The sequence below is a fragment of the Chinchilla lanigera genome, unplaced genomic scaffold (assembly GCF_000276665.1).
Source record: "Chinchilla lanigera isolate Chin_1 unplaced genomic scaffold, ChiLan1.0 scaffold00049, whole genome shotgun sequence".
Classification (NCBI taxonomy): Eukaryota; Metazoa; Chordata; class Mammalia; order Rodentia; family Chinchillidae; genus Chinchilla; species Chinchilla lanigera.
Genome location: NW_004955450.1, coordinates 2,725,755 through 2,746,373, shown reverse-complemented (window position 1 = coordinate 2,746,373; position 20,619 = coordinate 2,725,755). Strand labels below are relative to the sequence as shown.

General features: G+C 43.0%; 1 protein-coding gene across 1 annotated transcript in view; it reads right to left on the bottom strand.

Annotated features, from left to right (window-relative positions):
- Ptpn9 (protein tyrosine phosphatase, non-receptor type 9) overlaps positions 1 to 20,619 on the bottom strand; it is a gene marked incomplete at its 5' end in the record, with an annotated part of 70,636 nt that extends 50,017 nt beyond the window's left edge. The window contains 1 exon segment of the mRNA XM_005393506.2: positions 20,463 to 20,619. Coding sequence (XP_005393563.1) covers positions 20,463 to 20,525 — 63 coding nt within the window.

Below are 20,619 nucleotides of genomic sequence, written 5' to 3'. Positions count from 1 at the left end.
AAAAAAAAAAAAAAAAAAAAAAAAAAAAAAAAAAAAAAAAAAATGGGCACAGTTGCAGGCTTTAAGACATTTTAAATGTGAGGAAACATAGGTCCAGAAAAGTTAAGGACCTTGCAGGGTCACACTGCTTATGATGTCGCAACTAGACTCCAAAGCCTGGCTGACTAAAGCCCATGTCTCTCAACTGACTTACTCTGCATCCATCCCTGCCTCTGTCCTATCATCTGGGATGGCAAGGAGCACATCACAGACACACAGTGACCAAAACTGAGGCCTGACAGTTGTGGAATACTTTCTTCAGTTTTGAATGCTAAACTTTAACAGGGTCACTGACAAATTAGAATTGGTCTCAAAACCTCAGGTAAGGATACTGGGTCAGGCTGAGCATATAGAAGTTGCTTTAGGGGGTTGGGGATATAGCTCAGTGGCATAAGCACTTGCCTGGCAAGCGCAAGGTCCTGAGTTCAATTCCTGGTACCAAAAAAAAAGAAGTTGCTTTAGTTAAGAGAATATCTCTATAGTAAAACAGAACATGAATTCAAAAGATCGAAACCAGATGGAGGAATGGGTTAGGTGGTACTCACACCTGTGATCTCAGCACTCTAGGAGGCTGATGGAGGAGGCTCACAAGTGCCAGCCCACCCTAGGCAACTCAGTGACTTAGCAAGACCTCTCACAATTTTTTAAAAAGGGAAGGGGAGGAGATAGGCAGACTGCAGTGAGTTCAAGGCCAGCCTGGGCTACATAGTGACTTCAAGGCCAGCTTGAACTTCACAGTGGGACCCTGTCTCAACAACAACAAAAATGATAATAATGATGATAACAATAATAAAGGTGGGGTGCTGGGGGGCTGGGAATGTACCTGAGTGCAAAGGCCCTTGGTTCAAACCTCAGTATGCCCCCCAAAAAAATTTTTGTTAAAAAATAAAGCAATAGGCTAGCTGGGTGCAATGGGGCACACCTATAATCCCAAGGAAGCTGATGCAGGAGAATCTCAAGTTTGAGAACAGCCTGGGCAATTTATTGATTTGTCTCAAAATAAAATCAAAAGGGATGGGAATGTAGCTCTGCAATAGAGTGTTGGTTTAACATGTGCAAGGCCCAGGGTTCAAATCCCCGTACCCCAAATAAAAAAGAAAAAATGGGTACACACACAGCTGGCCAGGAGACTGCAATTAGACAATATTAGACACATCAGAGGCTGATCTCAGACCTCAGCCATTTGAAACCCACTTAATCAATACTTCCAAATGCAGGGAAACTCTCAGGAGCAAACCTATAATGCTCACAACACAGTGGCAGTCCACCAGCTTACTATACCTAAAGACCAACTGCAAATCTACAAAGAACAGAACTAGAAACGCTGCCAGCAATCTAAATGTCCTCACTGCAGTGCCCCATTTTCAATTACAATTACAACTGGGCCTAGAGACTTGGCAGGACCCAGACAATAAAATCTGGTAACTCCTAAGTCCAGATTCTCAGGGCAACCTGACACCAGAGTAACATAAGCTCCCTCATGGAGCAGTCTGGTCAAAGTTGGCCACCTTTCCTGAGTCTCAACAGCATGGGTCCTGCTGCATTCAACACTTCTACCAGGCGAGGCAGTCCCCAGGAAGCAGCATTTGGGCATGTATCAGGGGTCCCAATGCTCTCTTTCAACGACAGAACCACCCCAAGTTCATTTCTATTTCCTAAATGGTCAGAGGCTCTGATACTTCTTTTTGTTTGTTTGTTTTTTGTTTTTGTTTTTCTCCGGTACTGGGAATCGAATTCACAACCTTGCGCTTGCCAGGCAGGCGCTGTGCCGCTGAGCTAAATCCCCAGGCCCTCTGCTATTTCTTTAGATGAGAGAAATCGGGGGAAAAGCCAGTCTTTGAATGCTCTGCTTCACTCTGTTCCTCCTCTAGGGAACAGTGCAGTTCCTGTCCAGGACAAATGATTACTGGGGTTTTATCCAGATCAGACTCACTTATACCTTGCTCTACAGCCAGTGTGTTCCCTTCTTAAAGTAAGCCTTAAAGTCCAAATTCACTTCTAGACTGTTTCCTAACCAACACAACAGGGACCTGGGTATGATCTGGATCACTGACTGCCAGACTGGAGTATGCATGTAGAGGCTCCTAAAATACAGATTACTAACAGATTACTGGCCAAGCATGGTGGCGCACACCTGTAATCCCAGGAATCTAGGAGTCCTAGGCAGGAGGATCCCAAATTCAAACCCACTTTGTTCAGGATGTTCCAAAGTTCAAACAACTTGTTTTTGTTTTTGTTTTTTTTTTTTCTGGTTTTTCTCTGGTACCGGGAACCGAACTCACAACCTTGCGCTTGCCAGGCAGGTGCTTTTGCCGCTGAGCTAAATCCCCAGCCCCAAGTTCAAACAACTTAACCAGAGCCTATCTCAAAATAAAAATTTTAAAAAGGAGGAGCAGGCATGCGGGGGAAGATGTAGCATAGTGTAATGGCTGTCGGTTCAAGCCCCAGTACAAAAACAAACAACAACCACAACAACAAAAACCCTGTCTTATTGGACCCTACCTCCAGAGTTTCTGATTTAGTACACAATGGTGAAATTTTAAAATGTGCAGTGTAACCAGGCATGATGGAGCATGGCTATAATCTCAGCACTCAGGAAGCTGAGGCAGAAGAAGTTCCATGAGTTCAAAGCCATCCTGGGCTACACAGCAAGACCCTGTCTCATAAACAAAATACAACAACAAAAAAAAACAACAAAAATGCAGTGTCAACAAGCGCCTAGGGGACACTGACATTCCTCTGGGGACCATACTTTGAGCCCCACTCCTCGATCAACAATATTTCAAGTTAGCCACAGACCTATACGAAGGAGGGGAGGAAGATACTACATATAGGTCCATTTGCACCAAAAATTTCAGCACTTTGTCCTACAAGAAAACTCTTCACTCTACACAGTAGATCTCAACTGGATCTCAAAGGGGAAATATTCAGGTGTTTAAAACATATGACAGGTTGGACATGGTGACACATGCTTGTAATCCCAGCACTTAGGAGGCTGAGGCAGGAGGATCGTTGTGAGTTCAAGGCCAGCCTGGGCAACAAAGTGAGTTCAAAGCCAGCCTGAACTGCACATAGCAAGACCCTGTCTCAAAAAGACAAAAAAAATTTAAAAATTTAAAAAAACATATGACAGAGCTGGGCATGGTGATACATGCCTACAATCCCAGCACTGGGAGGCTGAGACAGGAGGATCACCAAGTTTAAGGCCAACCTAGGTTAAACAGCAAGATCTTGTCTAAAAAAGAAAAAGAAAAAAGAATTAAGATGTGTCATGTGCCTGCACCAGTACCTATGATGAATGTGATCATTATGTACTGTAAACATGTACTAATAAAAATAAAAATTAAAAACTAAAACAAAAAACACAATGACAATTCACATACTGTTACTGACATACAATACCAAGAAATTGCATTCTGAAAAGATTCTGAACTCTAAAGCAACAGCAAGCTAAAGTAACATCCCTCCTTTAGCTCACAAACCACATTACTCATTACAGACATTAAAGCCTGAAACAGCATTTAAAACAGTATTTAGCAATTTTTTTCATTGTGGTAAAATCGATTACAATGTTTATTATTTTTACTATCTGTAAGTGTACAATTCAGTGGCATTTAACAATCACACTGTTGTGTCAACATCACTACTACCGACACCTGAAACTTTTTAGCATGCCCAACAAAATCTCTGTCCCTTTAAACAGCACCTCTACCTTCCCACCTTTCCACTACGGTTTTTACTTCCTGTCTGCATGAATTTGTCTATTACAGGTCCTTGTTTAAGTGGGATCCTACCTTTATCTTCCTGTGCCTGGCTTATTTCACTAAGAACACTGTTTTCAAGGTCCATCCATGATGCAGCACATATTACAATTTAATTCCTTGGAAAGCTAATGCCCCAAGGTATGCAGACACCACATATTTTATCTGTTCATCTGCTGAGGGATGCTTGGATTGCTTAGCCCAGCTGAGAAGAATGCTGCTATGGACATGGATGTACAAATATCTCTTCCAGGCCCGGCTTCCGGTGCTTTCTGGACATGTGCTTAGCCAAATTTCTACATCATGCTGTAGTTTTGTGTTTAATCTTTCGAGAAAGCAGCAATCTGATTTCCACAACAGCTGCACCATTTTACATTCCCACCCACAATGTAGCACTTATTATTTTGTTTCACTCTGTTTTTAATTGTAGCCATCCTAGTAGGTCATACTTAGCCGCTTTTTTTTGGTTTTTGTTTTCTTCCTTGTGCTGGGGATGGAACCCAAGGCCTCATACATAAGACAAGAGCTCTACCACTGAGCTATACCCCAATGCCACAGGTTTTGATATGGGCTTCTATCAATACTCGCACCACTGAAAGGACGGCATAACAAAAATTACTAATTCAAGTTCAAATAGTTCTACAAGTTCATTCAAAACACAACTTTCCCTTCCTTCTTTCCTTCTGATTTTCTCCCAACATCATTTCTAAGGCTAGCATTTCCCTGGCCTGAGATCAACTACGAAAGAAAATGCTGTTTTAGGTGGCTAAAGACCAAAAAAAAAAAAGAGAAAGAAAGGAAGAAAGGGATTTTGTAATTCAGTTTCAGGAATGTCAAGTGGTTTTTCTAAGCCATCTACAAAGGGTTACTTTTGAAAACAAAAGTACATTGGGAAACTCTGTATATTTTAATCTTGCTATTTACATCATTTGGAAGTTTCCAACCTAGCCAGAAATAAGTAATACCATTTCTTCTGGAATTCTCCAGGCAGAGGAGAGCTAGTTATCTTCAGACAAACGGACATTCTCAAATGAAACTTTTATTGTGGTTATGTATTATGGTCAAGGTCTCAGGTCTTTTTTTCCAGTAACCTTTTCTTTCTGATTATGAGAAAGAAAAAATTTGGAAATTACAAAAAGTATAAATGAACAGGAAAAAAAATTCCCTTTTTTTTTCTTTTTGAGACAGGGTCTCATTATGTAGTTCATTCAGGATGCCTTCAACTGCCTGTGTAGCCCAGGCTGGCCTCAAACTCACAGCGATACTCCTGCTCAACCTCCCGAGTGCTGGGATTACAGAAATGAGCCACCACACCTGGCTAAAATTCCCATTTTTATCTTAAAAATTTTCTTCCTCAACTTTTTTTTTTGAGACAAGGTTTTCCTAGGTACTTCAGGCTGCCCTTGAGCTCACTTATATAGCCCAGGCTGGCCTCAAACTCATAGCAATTCTGTCTCGGCTTCCCAAGTGCTAGGATTATAGGAGCATACCACTATGCTTGGCTCCTCAACTTGTTCATACTTGGTATGAGTTTAAAAAAAAATCTACGTGGAAAAAAAAATATTTGGCAAGCATGAAGTCCTGAGTTTGATTCCCAGTACAAAAAACAACAACAAAAAAAACCCTCTATCTTAAATATAGACAAAAACATGGACAAAATAAAGAAGAGGTAAGAATTTAAGAAGCAGCAATGTCATCCTAAGTGTTGAGTGTGGCATACATGCTCCCCATTATACTGACCGTAATAATTGAAATATTAAACTATATACATACAATTAAAGAGTAGTTGTTTGGGTTTGGAGGGAAAGGTATTTTTTTTTATTAAGTTTATTGTTACATTTTAGATATACATAATGATCACATTCTTTATAGGGGATTTGTACCTGTTCATGATATAACTTGTTTTTTCCCCATTTCCCTACCCTCTCTTCAACCCCTCTTTCCCTCCTTATTTACAAAAGCTTTGTTTCCATTTTATCTTCTTTTTCTCATTTTTTCTTTTCCCTTCTTTCCTTTCCCCTTTCCCCCTCCCCTCCTCTTTGAACATTTTTTTCATATTTCACAATATCTATTATGTTTTGTTTTATTTTAGTACTTGGGATTAAACCCAGGACCTTCACAATGAACTATGTCCCCAGCCCCTTTATCTATTATTTATTTGTTTGTTTGTTTGTTTGTCTGTCTGTCTTTTTGAGACAGGGTTTCTCTATGCAGCTCAGGTTGGCCTTGAACTTGCAGCCATCCTCCTGTCTCAGCTTCCTGAGTGCTAGGATTACAGGAGTATGCCACCACGCCCAGCTTTCAAAACAAGGTCTCAGTAAGGGGCCCAGGCTGGGCTCAAACTTCTGATCTTCCTGCCTCAGCTTCAAGTATTACAGTATTATTTGCCACCATTTTCAGCTGGATTTTTTTTGAGAGGGTAGGCTATAGTGCTAGGGATCAAACCAAGGGCCTCAAGCATGTGTTTTACCAGTAAGCCAATCCCCAGCCCTAAGTTTTTCTAAAGGCAAAGAACAGACTTTATATCTTAAGAGGTACAGCTAAAGATCTAGGTGGACCCCAAGTTCCCAATCTCCATTGAAGCACTGTCATCTTTTTCATAGATATACTTACAATAAGCCCACAGACCTCAGGAATCATCAATGAAACAGTGTAGGAACAGCTCTGTAGGGAAACTCGTGAATAGCTGAAACCAGAGACACCAAAGGAAATCTGCTTCTGGTAACCATGCAGGTGTTGTACACAGGTACCTCCTACACAGAACTAGATGGGCACCAGAGAAGCTCTGCACCTGTAAGTGTGAGCATCCTGTGCTTCATATCACAAAATTAATCACCAAAGCCCCTGAACTACAGCCTTCTATCCTTTCTTGCATTTTATGAGCACATGTCACAGTGCATAATAATCACATTCATCATGAAGAGGTGGTGGTATGTGTATCACACAGTTTAATCCATTCCATGCCTCTAGATTTTAAAGGCAATCACCCCAAGCAAAACAGTGCTACTTGCCCATGGGCTATGTGAGAAACAAATGATTTCAATGGAATCTCCTCATTCTTCAGCATGCATATTTCAAACCCTCAGAACATGCCCAAAGGATGCAGGAAATATTGGACACCATCTGTATGATAAATAGCTCCTCCTCCTGGGCAGATGCTCTACGATTCAAAAATTGATAAAGAAAAAAAAAAATTGATAAAGAAAACCACAAGGTAATTCCTCAAGAACAGAGCACAGAATAAAGACCCAGCACATACTCACAGACAAGTGAACGACTGCTGAATGAAAGAACAAACTGCAGTGCTACTGAGGATCTGTAAGAACTTCTCCCTTTCTGGTGACATTAACAGGAAACAGACAGACTGGCATTAATAATCACCTCCCTTAACAGAGGAACAGAGACTTTTGGGCATCAGTCAGAAACATCTGGGTGGGGGAAAAAAACCAACAACGATACTACATTATCATGCCTGGGTAGGATAACAGGGCTCTGCTTGTCACGTAAAATCCCTCTATCTTGGGCCGGGGATATAGCTCCCCGGCACAGTGCCTGCGTGGCAAGTGTGAGGTCCTGAGTTTGATTCCCGGTACTAAAAAAAAAAAAAATCCCCCCATCTCTGAAGACCACTGCTAAGGCTGTGGGAATGCTACATGATTGTTATACTATAAAATAATTCATTGTAAAGTACAGTTCTTCAGTATGTGAAGCTCACTCCTAAAACCTGTATCTGGGGACACTATTTTTGGTTTTGGTTTGGTTTGCAGTATTGGGAATAAAACCCAGGGCCCTATTCATGCTAGGCCAGTGCTCTGCTACTGACATGCATCCCCAGCCGTGAGGACATGTATCTGAACAAATACGAAACATATTGTCTTGGTTACTTTTTTCTCGCTGCTGGGACAAAATACCTGATGCCCAAAATTAAGGAGGGAAAGGTTTATTTCGCTTACAGTTCGTGGAAGTTTCAGTCCGTACTTGGCAGACTATAAGGCAGAGTGGCACATGGCAACAGCTCAGGCGGCAGAACACAGCTAAGCCGCAAGAACACACCAGGGCGGAATGGCAGAGAGGAGTGCCCTCAAGCACTCTCTTCCTCTCCCTTACATATGCAAACTATCCACCCCAGGGCGGGTGCAGCTGTCATACCCTTCAAACTCTAATAGCCTGCCCCAAGACCGCATGAGGCTTTGGGGGGACACACAGATTCAAACCATAACACATATCAAGCAAAGACCTATCTTTAACTTGAAGGCAGGAACTTGTAACTACTTCTAACTACAAAGTCATTCAGAGAAAAACCATGATTTCTCAGCCGTGCCACTACTGACATTCAGGGAACCATGCTGAGCATTGGAGGAGATTCAGCTGCAACCCTAGTCTCCACCCGCCACAAGCCAGAAGCACTCTGCTGGTGAGGATCAAAGATCTTCGGGTATTAATAACCACAACTGATGTAAACAATGGAATGAGACATTCTGTTCACAAGGCCTGTTTAAGTAAGATATGGAAGATGTAAAAAGTGTCGCTATTCTCATGTACAGAGTCGCACTAAACTGCCCAGGCTGACCCCATACTCCCTGTTGTAGTCAGGGTTCACAAGGGAAACACTACAGGACACATAATTTATAGAATTATTTTATAACAGTCACCGAAAGAGTCATATACAAAAATAAGGCAGGAAATCTGTCCACACACTAAAGACCAAAGAATCCAGCTGAGGGCCTGGATCCCACGGTAATGTCCTACATGAGTCCATCTGAAGACCTAGAGCCTACAAGAATGCCCCCTCAGGAGTCCAACATGGGTAAGAGCCCACAATAATGCCTCATGCAGCCCTGTTTCATAGATCTGCGCTGGGAAGGCCCAAAGGTCAATGGTGGAAGCTAGAAAGTCTATGCCAGCAGGACAAAGGATCTGTGTTAGCAGGCTGAGGGATCCGCACTGCAGCCAGGAAACAACGCTCAAAGAACCAGAGCTCCCCGGAAAGGTACCACAACCATCCTCTGTGACACTGAGATCCCAAGCTCCTCCGATAATGAGAACAGCCAGGCTCCTATCAGGAAAGCCAGCACGACAAGCTTCTCCAGGAGACTGAGCAGTACACTATCTTCCCCTCCAGAGCCAGGAAACAATGCTCAAAGTGAGGACCAGAGCTCCCCGAAAATGAACCATAGCCACCGTCAGCGACTACCAGGTCCCGAGCTTCTTTGATGATGAGAACAGCTAAGTTCATCAGGTAAGCCAGCATGACAAGCTCCTCCAAGAGAACCAAGAGAATTTGGGGCTGGGGATTTAGCTCAGCGGCAAAAGCGCCTGCCTGGCAAGCACAAGGTCGTGAGTTCGGTTCCCGGTACCTGAGAAAAAAACCGGAAAAAAAAAAAAAAAAAAAGAGAACCAAGAGAACCAACAGCTCCCAACAGCTCCCAACAACTCCCTAAAGCCTCTCCCAACAGCTTCTTTTTTTCTTCTTCAATTCTGCCTCTTATGTTGCTGGCAACAGTGGGCAGGTGGGCCTCCCACACCCAGCACCATGCTGGTTCAGTTCAGCTGGGTGTTACAAGTTGACCACCAGTTCTCAACCCACCACACTCCCCATCTTCTTTTCTCAACTTCCCAAGTAACTGGGATTCCAAGTGTGTACCAGTCACAGGACCAAACTGTCATTCTTTTTTTGGTGGTGGTAGTGGGGTGGACACTGAGGGTTTCTGTTAAAACAAAAACCTTTACAGGTGAAACCTAGGCCATTTGGGACATGGTGGTAAAGAGTTTTACACTGACTCCTGGAATCCCTAGCTCAGTCCTTTTCAGTTTCCATTTGGAGGTAGGCTCTCAATAAACTACCCAGGCTGGTCTTGAACTTGTGATCCTCCTGCCTCCCAAACAGTTGAAATTACAGGCATGCACCACCATCTGGACCAAATTGCTACTCTTTACATTGCAAATGTAACTCACTTTTAGATCATCAGATGACCTTTTAAAGTTGTATCTGGAACTGAGAGCATAGCTCAGAGGCAAACCACTTGCTTAGTGTATGTACAAGGCCCTGTGTTCACTCTCCAGCACCAACTACACACATGCAAGTATACATACAGGCATATATGCATACATACATACACTGTCTACACATATACATGTATATATACATGCATGCGTACACATGTATCACCCACACACATAAATGCATGCATGCATACACACATCAGCTACAGCACACACATACATATATATACACATGCATGCATGCATGCATGTAGTTTTATCAGAAAAAATGCAGGAGAGGAAGCAGCAACAGATATGACCACCAATGATCTATAACACAAAAAGAAGAAATAAATCAATGAACCAATGTGTTGTATAAAAAGTATTAATATCATAGCCAAGCGTGGTGGTGCACACCTGTAATTCCAGCACTCAGGAGGCTGAGGCAGGAGTATCGTTGCAAGTTCAAAACCAGCCTGGGCTACAAAGTGAGCTCAAAGCCAACCTGAACTGCATAGCGAGACCCTGTCTCAAAAAGACAAAAAAAAAATTAACAGCATAAAAGAGAAAATGAGCTACAAACAAGTAGCTTCACTGCCCTCTTTCAATTTTTCTTTGTAAGGCTAGAGATTGAACCTATGACCTCTCAAACTGCCAGACAAACTCCACCACTAGGCTACATCCTAGCCCAGTGACAGAATTCTTAGGCAATCTTGAAATTTTTTATTTCCTATCTTCATTTTCCTTCCTCATTCTCATCTAAAAAATCATTTTATGGGGAACAGAGGGTATACTATTGTTACTATTTACTGGGCATTTTGTAACTACAGGGGATTTTACATATTTTGCTGAAGCAGATCTGCCACATCTCTTTAAGGAAGGAAGAAAAAACAGGCTCAGAAATATAAAATAAAATGCCTACGGCTATACACGAAGCTGCAGATTCCTGAAATCTAAGACTCTTCACCAACCCATCCCAAAAAGCCTAGGTTTCACTTGTAAAGGTGTTTTAAAAAAAAAAGCCAAGCCGGGGGAGGTGGCGCACGCCTGTAATCCCAGCACTCGGGAGGCTGATGCAGGAGGATCATTGCACGCTCAAGACCAGCCTAGGCTACAAAGTGAGCTCAAGGCCAGCCTGAAATTCATAGCAAGACCCTGTCTCAAAAAAGCCTAAAACAAAGTCACACTGCCAGGTGTTGTGGCACATGTCTATAATCCCAGCATTCAGGAGGCTGTGGCAGGCCATTGAGTTCAAATCCAGCCTAGGTTATACAGCAAGATTTGGCCTTAAAACAAACAAACAAACAAACAAAGGCCAAATATACTGACACATGCTTTAATTCCAGCACTCAGGATACTGAGAGAGGACAATCACAAGTTCAAACTGAGACCCTGTCCCCAAAAATAAAAATAAAGCCAGGGATACAGCTCAGCAGCACAAGTGCCTGCCTGGCAAGCGCAAGGTCCTGAGTTCAATTCCTCGTACCTAAGTAAGTAAATAAATAATTAAGTAAACACTGGGGGTGTGGTAGTACAGCGCTATAATCTCAGCATTCTGAGAGGGTGAGAGACAGGAGAATCACAGATTCGAGTCCAGCCTGTGCAATTTAGCAAGACTTGTTTCAAAATTTAAAATAAAGAGCTGTGGATGCAGATTAAATCTCCAGGACCACCAAAAATAAAATAAAAAAGCATGTAGAGAATCTTAAAAAGCCTACTTTTGAAAAAGTGATTGCAGTAATTGTCTATCATGAATTCATAAATTATGAATGATGTTTATCTAAATAACAATGCATGCCAGCTGGGTATGATGGCGCATGTCTATAATCCCAGCACTCTGGAGACTAAGGCAGGAGGACTGCCACAGGTTCGAGGCCAGCCTGGGCTACACAGTGAAACCCTGACTCAAAACAAACCCTAAAGAATGACAACAAAAATGCATGCCAAAACAAATGCAAAGGTAAATAAAGATTAGTAAGATGTTTAAGCAAGGGCCAAATAATGCATAGATCAATGTTCCCTGACACTTCAGTCTTAAAAGTCCCAGATGGCTCTCTAGCACCTGCCCCTCAGCCTGGGAATCATTCTGGTTTCAGAATAATCCCACAATTCTCGACTGGTTCCTTATGGTGCTTAGGATCAAAGTCAGGTCCTCCCACATGGTAAGCACTGACCACTGACCACTGAGCAAGACCACCAGCTTTGTAACCTTAGTTTTATCTGGACTACCTGATAGAACTAGATAAAAAGAAAAGAACTCTGTTTATGTCTTAGATGGGCTTGATATTTCAGAGAAACCAGGACATATTACAGAGACTGAGTTCCCCGGAGAAAAACTGAATGCTATTCTCAGAAGCAGAAACTAAAGAAAGTTATCTTAGTGCCAACTGTGGTGGCTGGAATATGCTTGTCATTCCAACTACTCAGAAGACTGAAGCAGGCAGACTGTAAATTCAAGGCCAGCCTGGGGAATTTAATAAGATGATGGTTATTTAGATAAACATCATTTTTTAAAAAATAAAAATAGTTGGATATGGTGGCACACACCTGTAATCCCAGCATTCAGGAGGCTGAGGCAGGAGGATTACCAAGAGTTCAAGGCCAGTTGGGGCTATATAGGGAGTTTAAGGCCAGTAAATTCAAGGCTAGCCTGAACTGCATAGTGAGACCCTGTCTTAAAAAAAAAAAAAAAAAAAAACACACACACACAATGCCCCACACAAGCTAAGCAAGTGCTCTACCACTGAGCTGCACTCCTCCCCACCAATTTGGTTCTTTAGGGGCCTTTTCAAAATCAGACAGGACAGCTTCTATCAAAATCATATAGGAAAGATTCCTCTAGACTGAGGAATGCCAGTTAAACTACCTGTCATTGAAACATCTTCCCTTAGTCCAGAACAGAAAAAGGGCTGGGGATATAGCTCAGGGGTGCAGCCCCTGCCTGGCAAGCTCAAGGTTATGAGTTTGATTCCTGATACAGAAAAAAAAAACAAAACAAAAAAAAATGGTATACAGAACAGAAATAGAAAATGGTGATAATATTCCTGTGGCCAGCAAAAGCAACTAAGGAGTTCTTGGGCAAGATTATAAAGGAGGAAAATGTTACTGATTTGGGAATCCAAAGTCCCCCATCCTGGGGTTGGGGATTTGGCTGAGTGGCACAGTGCCTGACTGGCAAGCGTGAGGTCGTGAGTTCGATTCCCGGTACGGGGGTGAGGTGGGGGGGAGTCCCCCATCCTCTGAGATACCAAGATAGATGATAAGGGAAGATGCAGCATGGCTGGCTAGAATTCCCTGGAGGTTACAATTGAACAAAGATTAGGGGCTAGGACCTCAAATCTTGGAACTGCAATGGCCAGCCATTCTGTAGGAAAACAACAGAACCTTGGGCTTAATATTCAGCAAACAGTTGGCATAATGGAGCACATCTGTTATTCTAGTCATCCAAAGACTGAGGCACAAGGATGGAAAGTTCAAGGCCAACCTAGGCAACTAAGTAAGACCCTTGTCAAGAAAAAAAGTTTTTGTCGGGCATGGTGGCTCAAATCTGTAATCCCAGCACTCGGTAGGCCAAGGCAGGAGGATCACTGTGAATTTGAGGCCAGCCTAGGCCACATAAGGGAGTTCAAGGCCAGCCTGCACTACATAATGAGACCTTGTCTCAAAAACAGACAGACAGATAGATAGATAAACAAATAAAACAACTTTTTAAAAGGGATGGGGATGGACCTCAGTTGTACAGTTATTGCCCAGCATGTGGAGGGCCCTGCTTCAATCCCTAGTATTGCAAAGAAAAAGAAAATTTAGAACACAAAGTTGAAGCACTTTAACATTACTACTTCAAGACAATTAATGCATACAAGTCAGAAAAAGGAGATTCAAATGTACTAATCCACATGCACCCTAACTTTTACCTCTCTTTTTTACTGGTACATTTTAGATATACATAATGATTACATCTCCTTTCTAAATAGGACATTGGGTAGTTTAGTTGGTTGGTTGATTTTGTTTTTTCAGCCAAGGTCTCACTAGGCAATCAAAGCTGGCCTTGAATTTGCTATGTAGCCCAGCTGGCTTTGAACTCACAATTCTCCCACCTCAGCCTCCCAAGCCCTGGGACTACAGATCTGTACCACATGGTTTTACTTTTCATTTCACTAGCATGAGAAGGTCAGGTTCCTGGGAAAATCTCAGGTCCTTACTACTCACAACACAGCACTACTAAGTCCAAGGACTTGCAACATGTTTAGAAATTAAAGAGTAAAATTTTCACGTTCAAATGAAATTTTACCTAATTTCTAATCACACCATGATTAATCACTAGCAGTAATGAAAAAATAACGAAATTTCTTCACCTTTGCAGCCACTCCTTCTGTTATAGTCAGGATATAGAAGGGAATGATTTAATACAGGACACATAATTTATAGGATTATTTCATAATGTTCACTCAAAAAGTCAAATGCAGAAGAGTGCAGGAGATCTGTACACACACTAGATCCAGGTGAGAGCCTGGATCCCATGGCAATGTCCTCCACGAGTCCAGCTGGCGGCCTAGAGCCCAGGACAATGTCTCATACAAGTCTATATCAAGGATCTGCACTGGAAAAGCCCAAAGGTCAGAGGTGTAAGTTAAAAGTCTCTGCCAGCAGGATGAAGGATCTGTGGCAGCAGGCTGAGGGATCTGCCCTGGAGCCAGGAAGCGATGCTCAAGGTAATCACAGTGACAGCTAGGACCAGAGCTACTCTGACAATGAGAAAAGCTGGGCTCATAGCAGGAAAACCAGCATGACAAACTTCTCCAGGAGAATCAATGGCACACCATCTTCCCCTCTAGTTCTTCTTTTTATGCTGTTGGCAACAATCCTCAGGTAGATCTTCCACACCCAGCACCATGCTAATTCAGTTCAGCTGGGTGTTACAAGTTGACCATTAGTTAATCCACCATACCGTCCCTCTCTGGATGGCCACAGTTTAAAACCATGAATCATGTGGTCACTTCCGGGGGGACAGATGACATTTAGCACAGGACATGTGAGACTGTGGGAAAAGGGAAATTGCCAGCCACAAGAAACAAGTCAAAACCCCTGCCCTTGGGAAGAATGCCAGAAATCCACAGACGGACACTTCAACTTCTAACATTAAAAGAGTCTATTAAAAATATAAAAACCACACCATGGGATTAGACTTTGAAGACACAAGGTAACGACTTTCTGGTGCTTATATAAACCCACACTAATTGACAGTCCCCAGGGTAAACAGAAATATTTTCCCCCCTTGGGATTGGTTTACTGTAACTTAGCCAAAAAGTCCACTAGTTCATATTCAAAGACAAGAAACACAACAGTGGCTGACTTTACTGAGTGCTTACTATGTAAGCATTGGGCTATATAAGCTCTCTACTGCATTTTCTTAGGTATCCTAAGAACTCCATAAACTTTATTTTTTTAAAATTTATTTATTTATTTATTTATTTGGTTTTGGTTTTTCTCTGGTACCTGGAACCGAACTCACGACCTTGCGCTTGCCAGGCAGGCACTTTGCTGCTGAGCTAAATCCCCAGCCCTTCCATAAATTTTAAATAACATGAACTCTAAAGTAAGAATTTTCTTGTTGCCGGGTGTGGTGGTACACGTCTGTAATCCCAGGACTTAGGAGGCTGAGGCAGGAGGATCACTGCAAGTTCGAGGCCAGCCTGGGGTACAAAGTGAGCTCAAGGTCAGCCTGAACTGTATAGTGAGATCCTGTCTCAAAAAAAAAAAAAAAAAAAAAAAAAAGAATTTTCTTGAGAAAGATGTTGGAAGTATGGCTTAGTGGTAGAGCTCTTGTCTAGCATGCATACCGCCCTGCATTCATCTCCAACACACACATACCCAAAAATAAAAACCCAGTGTCACCTAATTTTGGGGGTGATATGGCTCCGTGGTAGAGTACATGTTTAGTATGTGCAAGGTTCTGCATTCCACCCCCAACACGAAAAAGGGGGGAAAAAAAGAAAAAGGAAAAAAAAGAAACAAAGGAAAAATAGGAAATGGGAAGAAAACATTCAAATGAGAAGAGGAACAAGGGAGGGGGGAGGGGGAAAGGACAAGAAAAAAAGAATGGAAGGAAAAAATGGAAACAAAACTTGAAAATAAGTAGAAGACAGGCTGAAGGAAGGAGCGGGGAATAGGAAAAAAAGAAGCAAGATATATTATATACAGGTAAAAATTCCCTCTGATGAATGTTATCAGTAATATACCTAAAATGTACCAATAGAAAAAAGAGAAAGAAGGAAGGAACAAAAGAAAGAAAGAAAGAAAGAAAGAAAGAAAGAAAGAAAGAAAGAAAGAAAGAAAAGAAAAGAAATTTTTTTAGAGGCTTTGAAAATATTTATTTATTTATTTATTTATTTGTACTGGGAATCGAACTCAGGACCTTGCACTTGCCAGGCAGGCGCTTATGCTGCTGAGCTATATCCTCAGCCTTGGCTTTGAAAATAAAGTAGTAGATTATTTGTTACGGCAACAAGGGTTGGGGTGTAGCTCAGATAGAGTGCACGCTTAGCATCCGTCAGGCCCTGGGTTCCATCCCCAACACTGAAAATATGAGTAATATAGAAACAAAATAATGAATTACTTTTTTTTCTCCACAGTGCTGGGGATCAAACCAAGGGCCTGACACATGCATGCACTCACTCTAACACTGAGTGACAGCCCTCCCTAGTCCACAAATCACTTTTTTTCTTTCAGTTTTTGTTTTGTTTTGTTTTTGCAGGATTGAACCCAGGGCCTTCACACTGAACTCAATCCCAGCCCTTTAAAAAAAAAATTTTTTTTTTTTGAGGCAGGGTTTCACTAAATTATCCAAGCTGGGCTCAAACCCGTGATCCTCCTGCCTCATCTTCACAGAGTCCTAGGACTATAGGCATATGCCACCACATCCACGTTGTGCATTTTTGTTTTGTTTTGTTGTTTTTTGAGACAGGGTAGTTCAGGTTGGCCTTGAACTCACTAGGTAGTCCAGGCTGACCAGTGATCCTCCTGCCTCTGCCTCCAGAATGGTAGGACTATAGGCATGCAAAACCATAACCAACTTCAACTCTATTTTAAGGAAGTTTTTTCCAAGAGTCATTTCATCACATTTTCTTGCATAGAGTATACAATGTTTCTCCTGGCAATATACAATTCTGAGTAAGATTTTCCAAATGTTTTTCTCTGTCTGCACTTTTAAAATCATTTTCAAGGAAGTATTATCAAAATCAAATACATATATCAATACAATACTAAAACCCAGAAAATTAGCTGTTATGCTGGGTGTAGTGGTGCACATCTGTAATCCCAGCACTGGGGAGGCTGAAGCAGGAGGATCATTGTGAGTTGAAGACCAGCCTGGGCTACAAAGTGACCTCAAGGCCTGCCTGAGCTGAACATCAAGACCCTGTCTCAAAAAGACAAAAAAAAAAAAAAGTTAGCCATTATATATCCTTTTAAGCAGCTAAGTAAATTGCCCAACTGCTTCATGAGAAATAATGTAGGACAATAGAGAAAATACTGGCAAAGGAGAAAGCATAACCTCAACCTGGGTGGAAATCCAGGTTTTATCACTCACTATCCATGTGCCCTTGGGCGATTTCTTTCTCTGGTCTGAGTTTTCTTGTTTCCAGAAAGAGTATTTAATTCCAGTCGTGGGAGGATTAAGTGTATGTGAAATGCCTGATACAGGGCCTGACTCATAGCAGAAGCTCGGGAAACAGTCACTGTTACTGGTAATATTCCCTTGTTATTCATGTAAACTCCTTACAGACAAATCATATTTTTTTTGTTTTGTTTTTTTTTGGTTTTTCTCCAGTACCGGGAACCGAACTCACGACCTTGCGCTTGCCAGGCAGGCGCTTTGCCGCTGAGCTAAATCCCCAGCCCTGACAAATCATATTTTTTTCGTATTTTTTTCTTGTAACCCCATTGTAGACTCTAGTTGTTGAAGAACTATAAGAAACAAAGATAAGAGATACCCAAGTTATAAATGACGATTTGTATCAGTTCAATAGAAGTTTAGATAGGAAATGGCTATGGACTCCTGTGTGTGCACATGCAGTACTGGGCATTGAACCCAAGGCCTTCACACTGAGCTACATTCCCAGTCCTTTCTTAAATTTTGCAACAGGGTCTGGCTAAGCAGCTAAGTCCTGCTGGCTGGGATGACATGCATGCAATACCATACCGGCTAACAATGTCCTTATTTTTATAAGTCATTCTCAAAGGAGATGCTGCTGCTACATACAGATCAAGAAAACTGACCTTCATTCATTCCACAAGTACTTGTAAATGTCCACTCAGTGTCGGTCATGCCAGGCGACATGCATGCAAGTGACAAAAGCGAAAAGATGCAATCTTCCTGGAGCTTGCAGTCATGAAATCACACAGATAAGGACAAACATGATAAATTATGGAAAGACAAGTGAATGACAGCCAGCAAGAGGGTCCTAACCTGAGGAGCTCAAGACAGGCCTTCTGCACAGACGGGAGAGTCCGGAGCTGAAGGAAGAGAAGGGAGCCCACAAGGAGAGGGTTCCAGCTCACACAACTTCCCTGCAGCAGCAAGAGACAGCAAGACTGCAGGACCACAGGCCAGTGTGCCCACAGCAGAGATGAAAGGGACATAGCAAGGCTGCAGGCTGCACAGATCCCAAAAGCAAAAACACCACTAAAGGAGGGGCTGGGGTAGCTCAGTGGCAGAGCGTTTGCCCAGCTCCATCAAGCCAAGCTGGACTGAACTCTTAGCAGGACCAAAGCCAAAAGCACAGAAGGGTTTCATGAAGGCTCATTCTGGAATCAGGCAGGCCAAGGGGAAGGCACAATCAGGTCTGCAATGAGACTTCAGCTTATGGACTATAGATTGCTCAGGTAGGAAGCAGAACTCCTGTGAGAATATGAACAGTACTTTGGATTGCGGGGAGGTGGGGGCAGTGGTGCAAGGAAGCTGATAAATCCAAGAGATATTCAGAAAACTCTAAGGATACACCATCAGCAGCACCTCTGATCCGCAGGACAAAGAGAAGTACACACCATACAGGAGGGGTCTATTCCAAAAACATCTGCAAGGCAGTTCACATGCCCCAGAAAGGGAAGGCCTCACTGTACTTTTGCTTCTCCTTGGAAATGTGTTAATTTAGTGCAGTCCCCTATTTGCTTATGAAATAGGGTTCAAAAAAAATTTTTGCTATTTCCAAATAGTCTCTCAAAAGAACAAAAATTTTCCAACACTGAGATATTTTAAAGTCTCCACTGTAAAGTTTGAAATCAACTCCAAATGAGCTCTAAAACTAGTTTGAGCAATGGGGCAGCATTAGGGAACAAATGTGTCATTTCTCTTGACAACTCCTATGATAAGATTGATGTGACTTCACTGCTGGTTAAATATTTCAAAGAAATTTTAATAGTTAAGAGAATGCTTATGCAATATTAAACTATTAAAATATAAGAGTACCAGGTATTTCCATAATTAGAACAATGCTGCCTTTATGTCTATATTTCAACACTTTGAAACGCCTGTAGAAATTTTGGCATTTTGCAGAAAAAAATGCGATTATGAAAACATTCAATATTTTAACATTTACTTTCCTCATTTTAATTTTGTTTGCCACCTAATGCCATTTTCATAGAGGACTGATGCCTTTAGGTCTTTTTTGCCTTTTGAGATGGTCTCAGCTATGTAGCCCAGGATGGCCTCGAATTTGCCTGGATCCTCCTGCCTCTGCTTCCCAAGCGCTGGGATTATAGGCATGCGCCACCATGCCTGTCACCGCTAGGTCTTAGAAACTTCAAATAGAACCCAAGGAAAAAAAGATTTAAGAGCTCTTTAAAGTCAACCTAATATATTAACCTTAGCCCTGAAGGATTTCCCCAATGCTGGCAGGATGGGCTCATGGGCCACCTGCTTGCACTAGAGTCTGACTAGCATTTTAATAACACCCAACTGCAGTGACCAGGACACTATTACCATGGGTACAAAACAAAATTCTAAAAGGTTCTTCCTATGTTGATTTTATCTCAAGGCATCAAAAGACAAGACTGTGGTCTGAGGCCAAATGTGAAAAACGTCATCACCAAAAAGGAGGAGAACAGTCAAGGGCTTTTAAAAATCAGGTCTCAAATAAGGCCACCAGCCAGTATCAATCAGTTTGTGAAACCAGGGCGTCTGCAGTCGGGGACAGACCGCGCTGACCAGTGTGTGGGCCCCAGGAACAAAGGCTGGGGGGCTCAAAATGAGCCACCGGCAGGGCACATCTTCTGCTTTTTTCATGGATTTCATCTTATTTTTATTCGCTTATTTTTAGATGAGAATCAGACTGTGTCTGCGTTTGCGCACAGCTCGGGCTGGACGCAGGCAAAGCCAGGAAGCACACAGCAGCGCCCGACCGCGTCCCCCGGGAGCGCCGGGTCCCCAGGCTGAAGGGAAGGTGGGGTAGCCCGGCGCTGGCTTCTCCCTGACGGAGACCCGACAACCCGGCACCGCATCCTCGGGGACAATGGGGCGCGGCGAGATCTGCGGGGACGCACGGGGTCTGGGCGCGGGGCTCCCCAGGGTCCCCCGGGAGTTGGGGGGCACCTGAGGCACGGGGGGGACCCGGCCCGGCGCGCAGGGGATGATCTGGGACCCGGGAACGGCCAGGCCCGGACACACCCGCCGGGGCCGCTTACCTGCTCCTCCTCCGGGCTCAGCTCCGGGACCAGGCCGGGCCGGGACTCTGCCGCTGGCTCCATCCCGCCGCCGGCACTGCACCCAAGGGCGACAGCCCGCCCCTCAGCGACCTGCTGCGTGCGCGCGCATGGCCGCCCTTCCCGCCCGCCCGCGCTC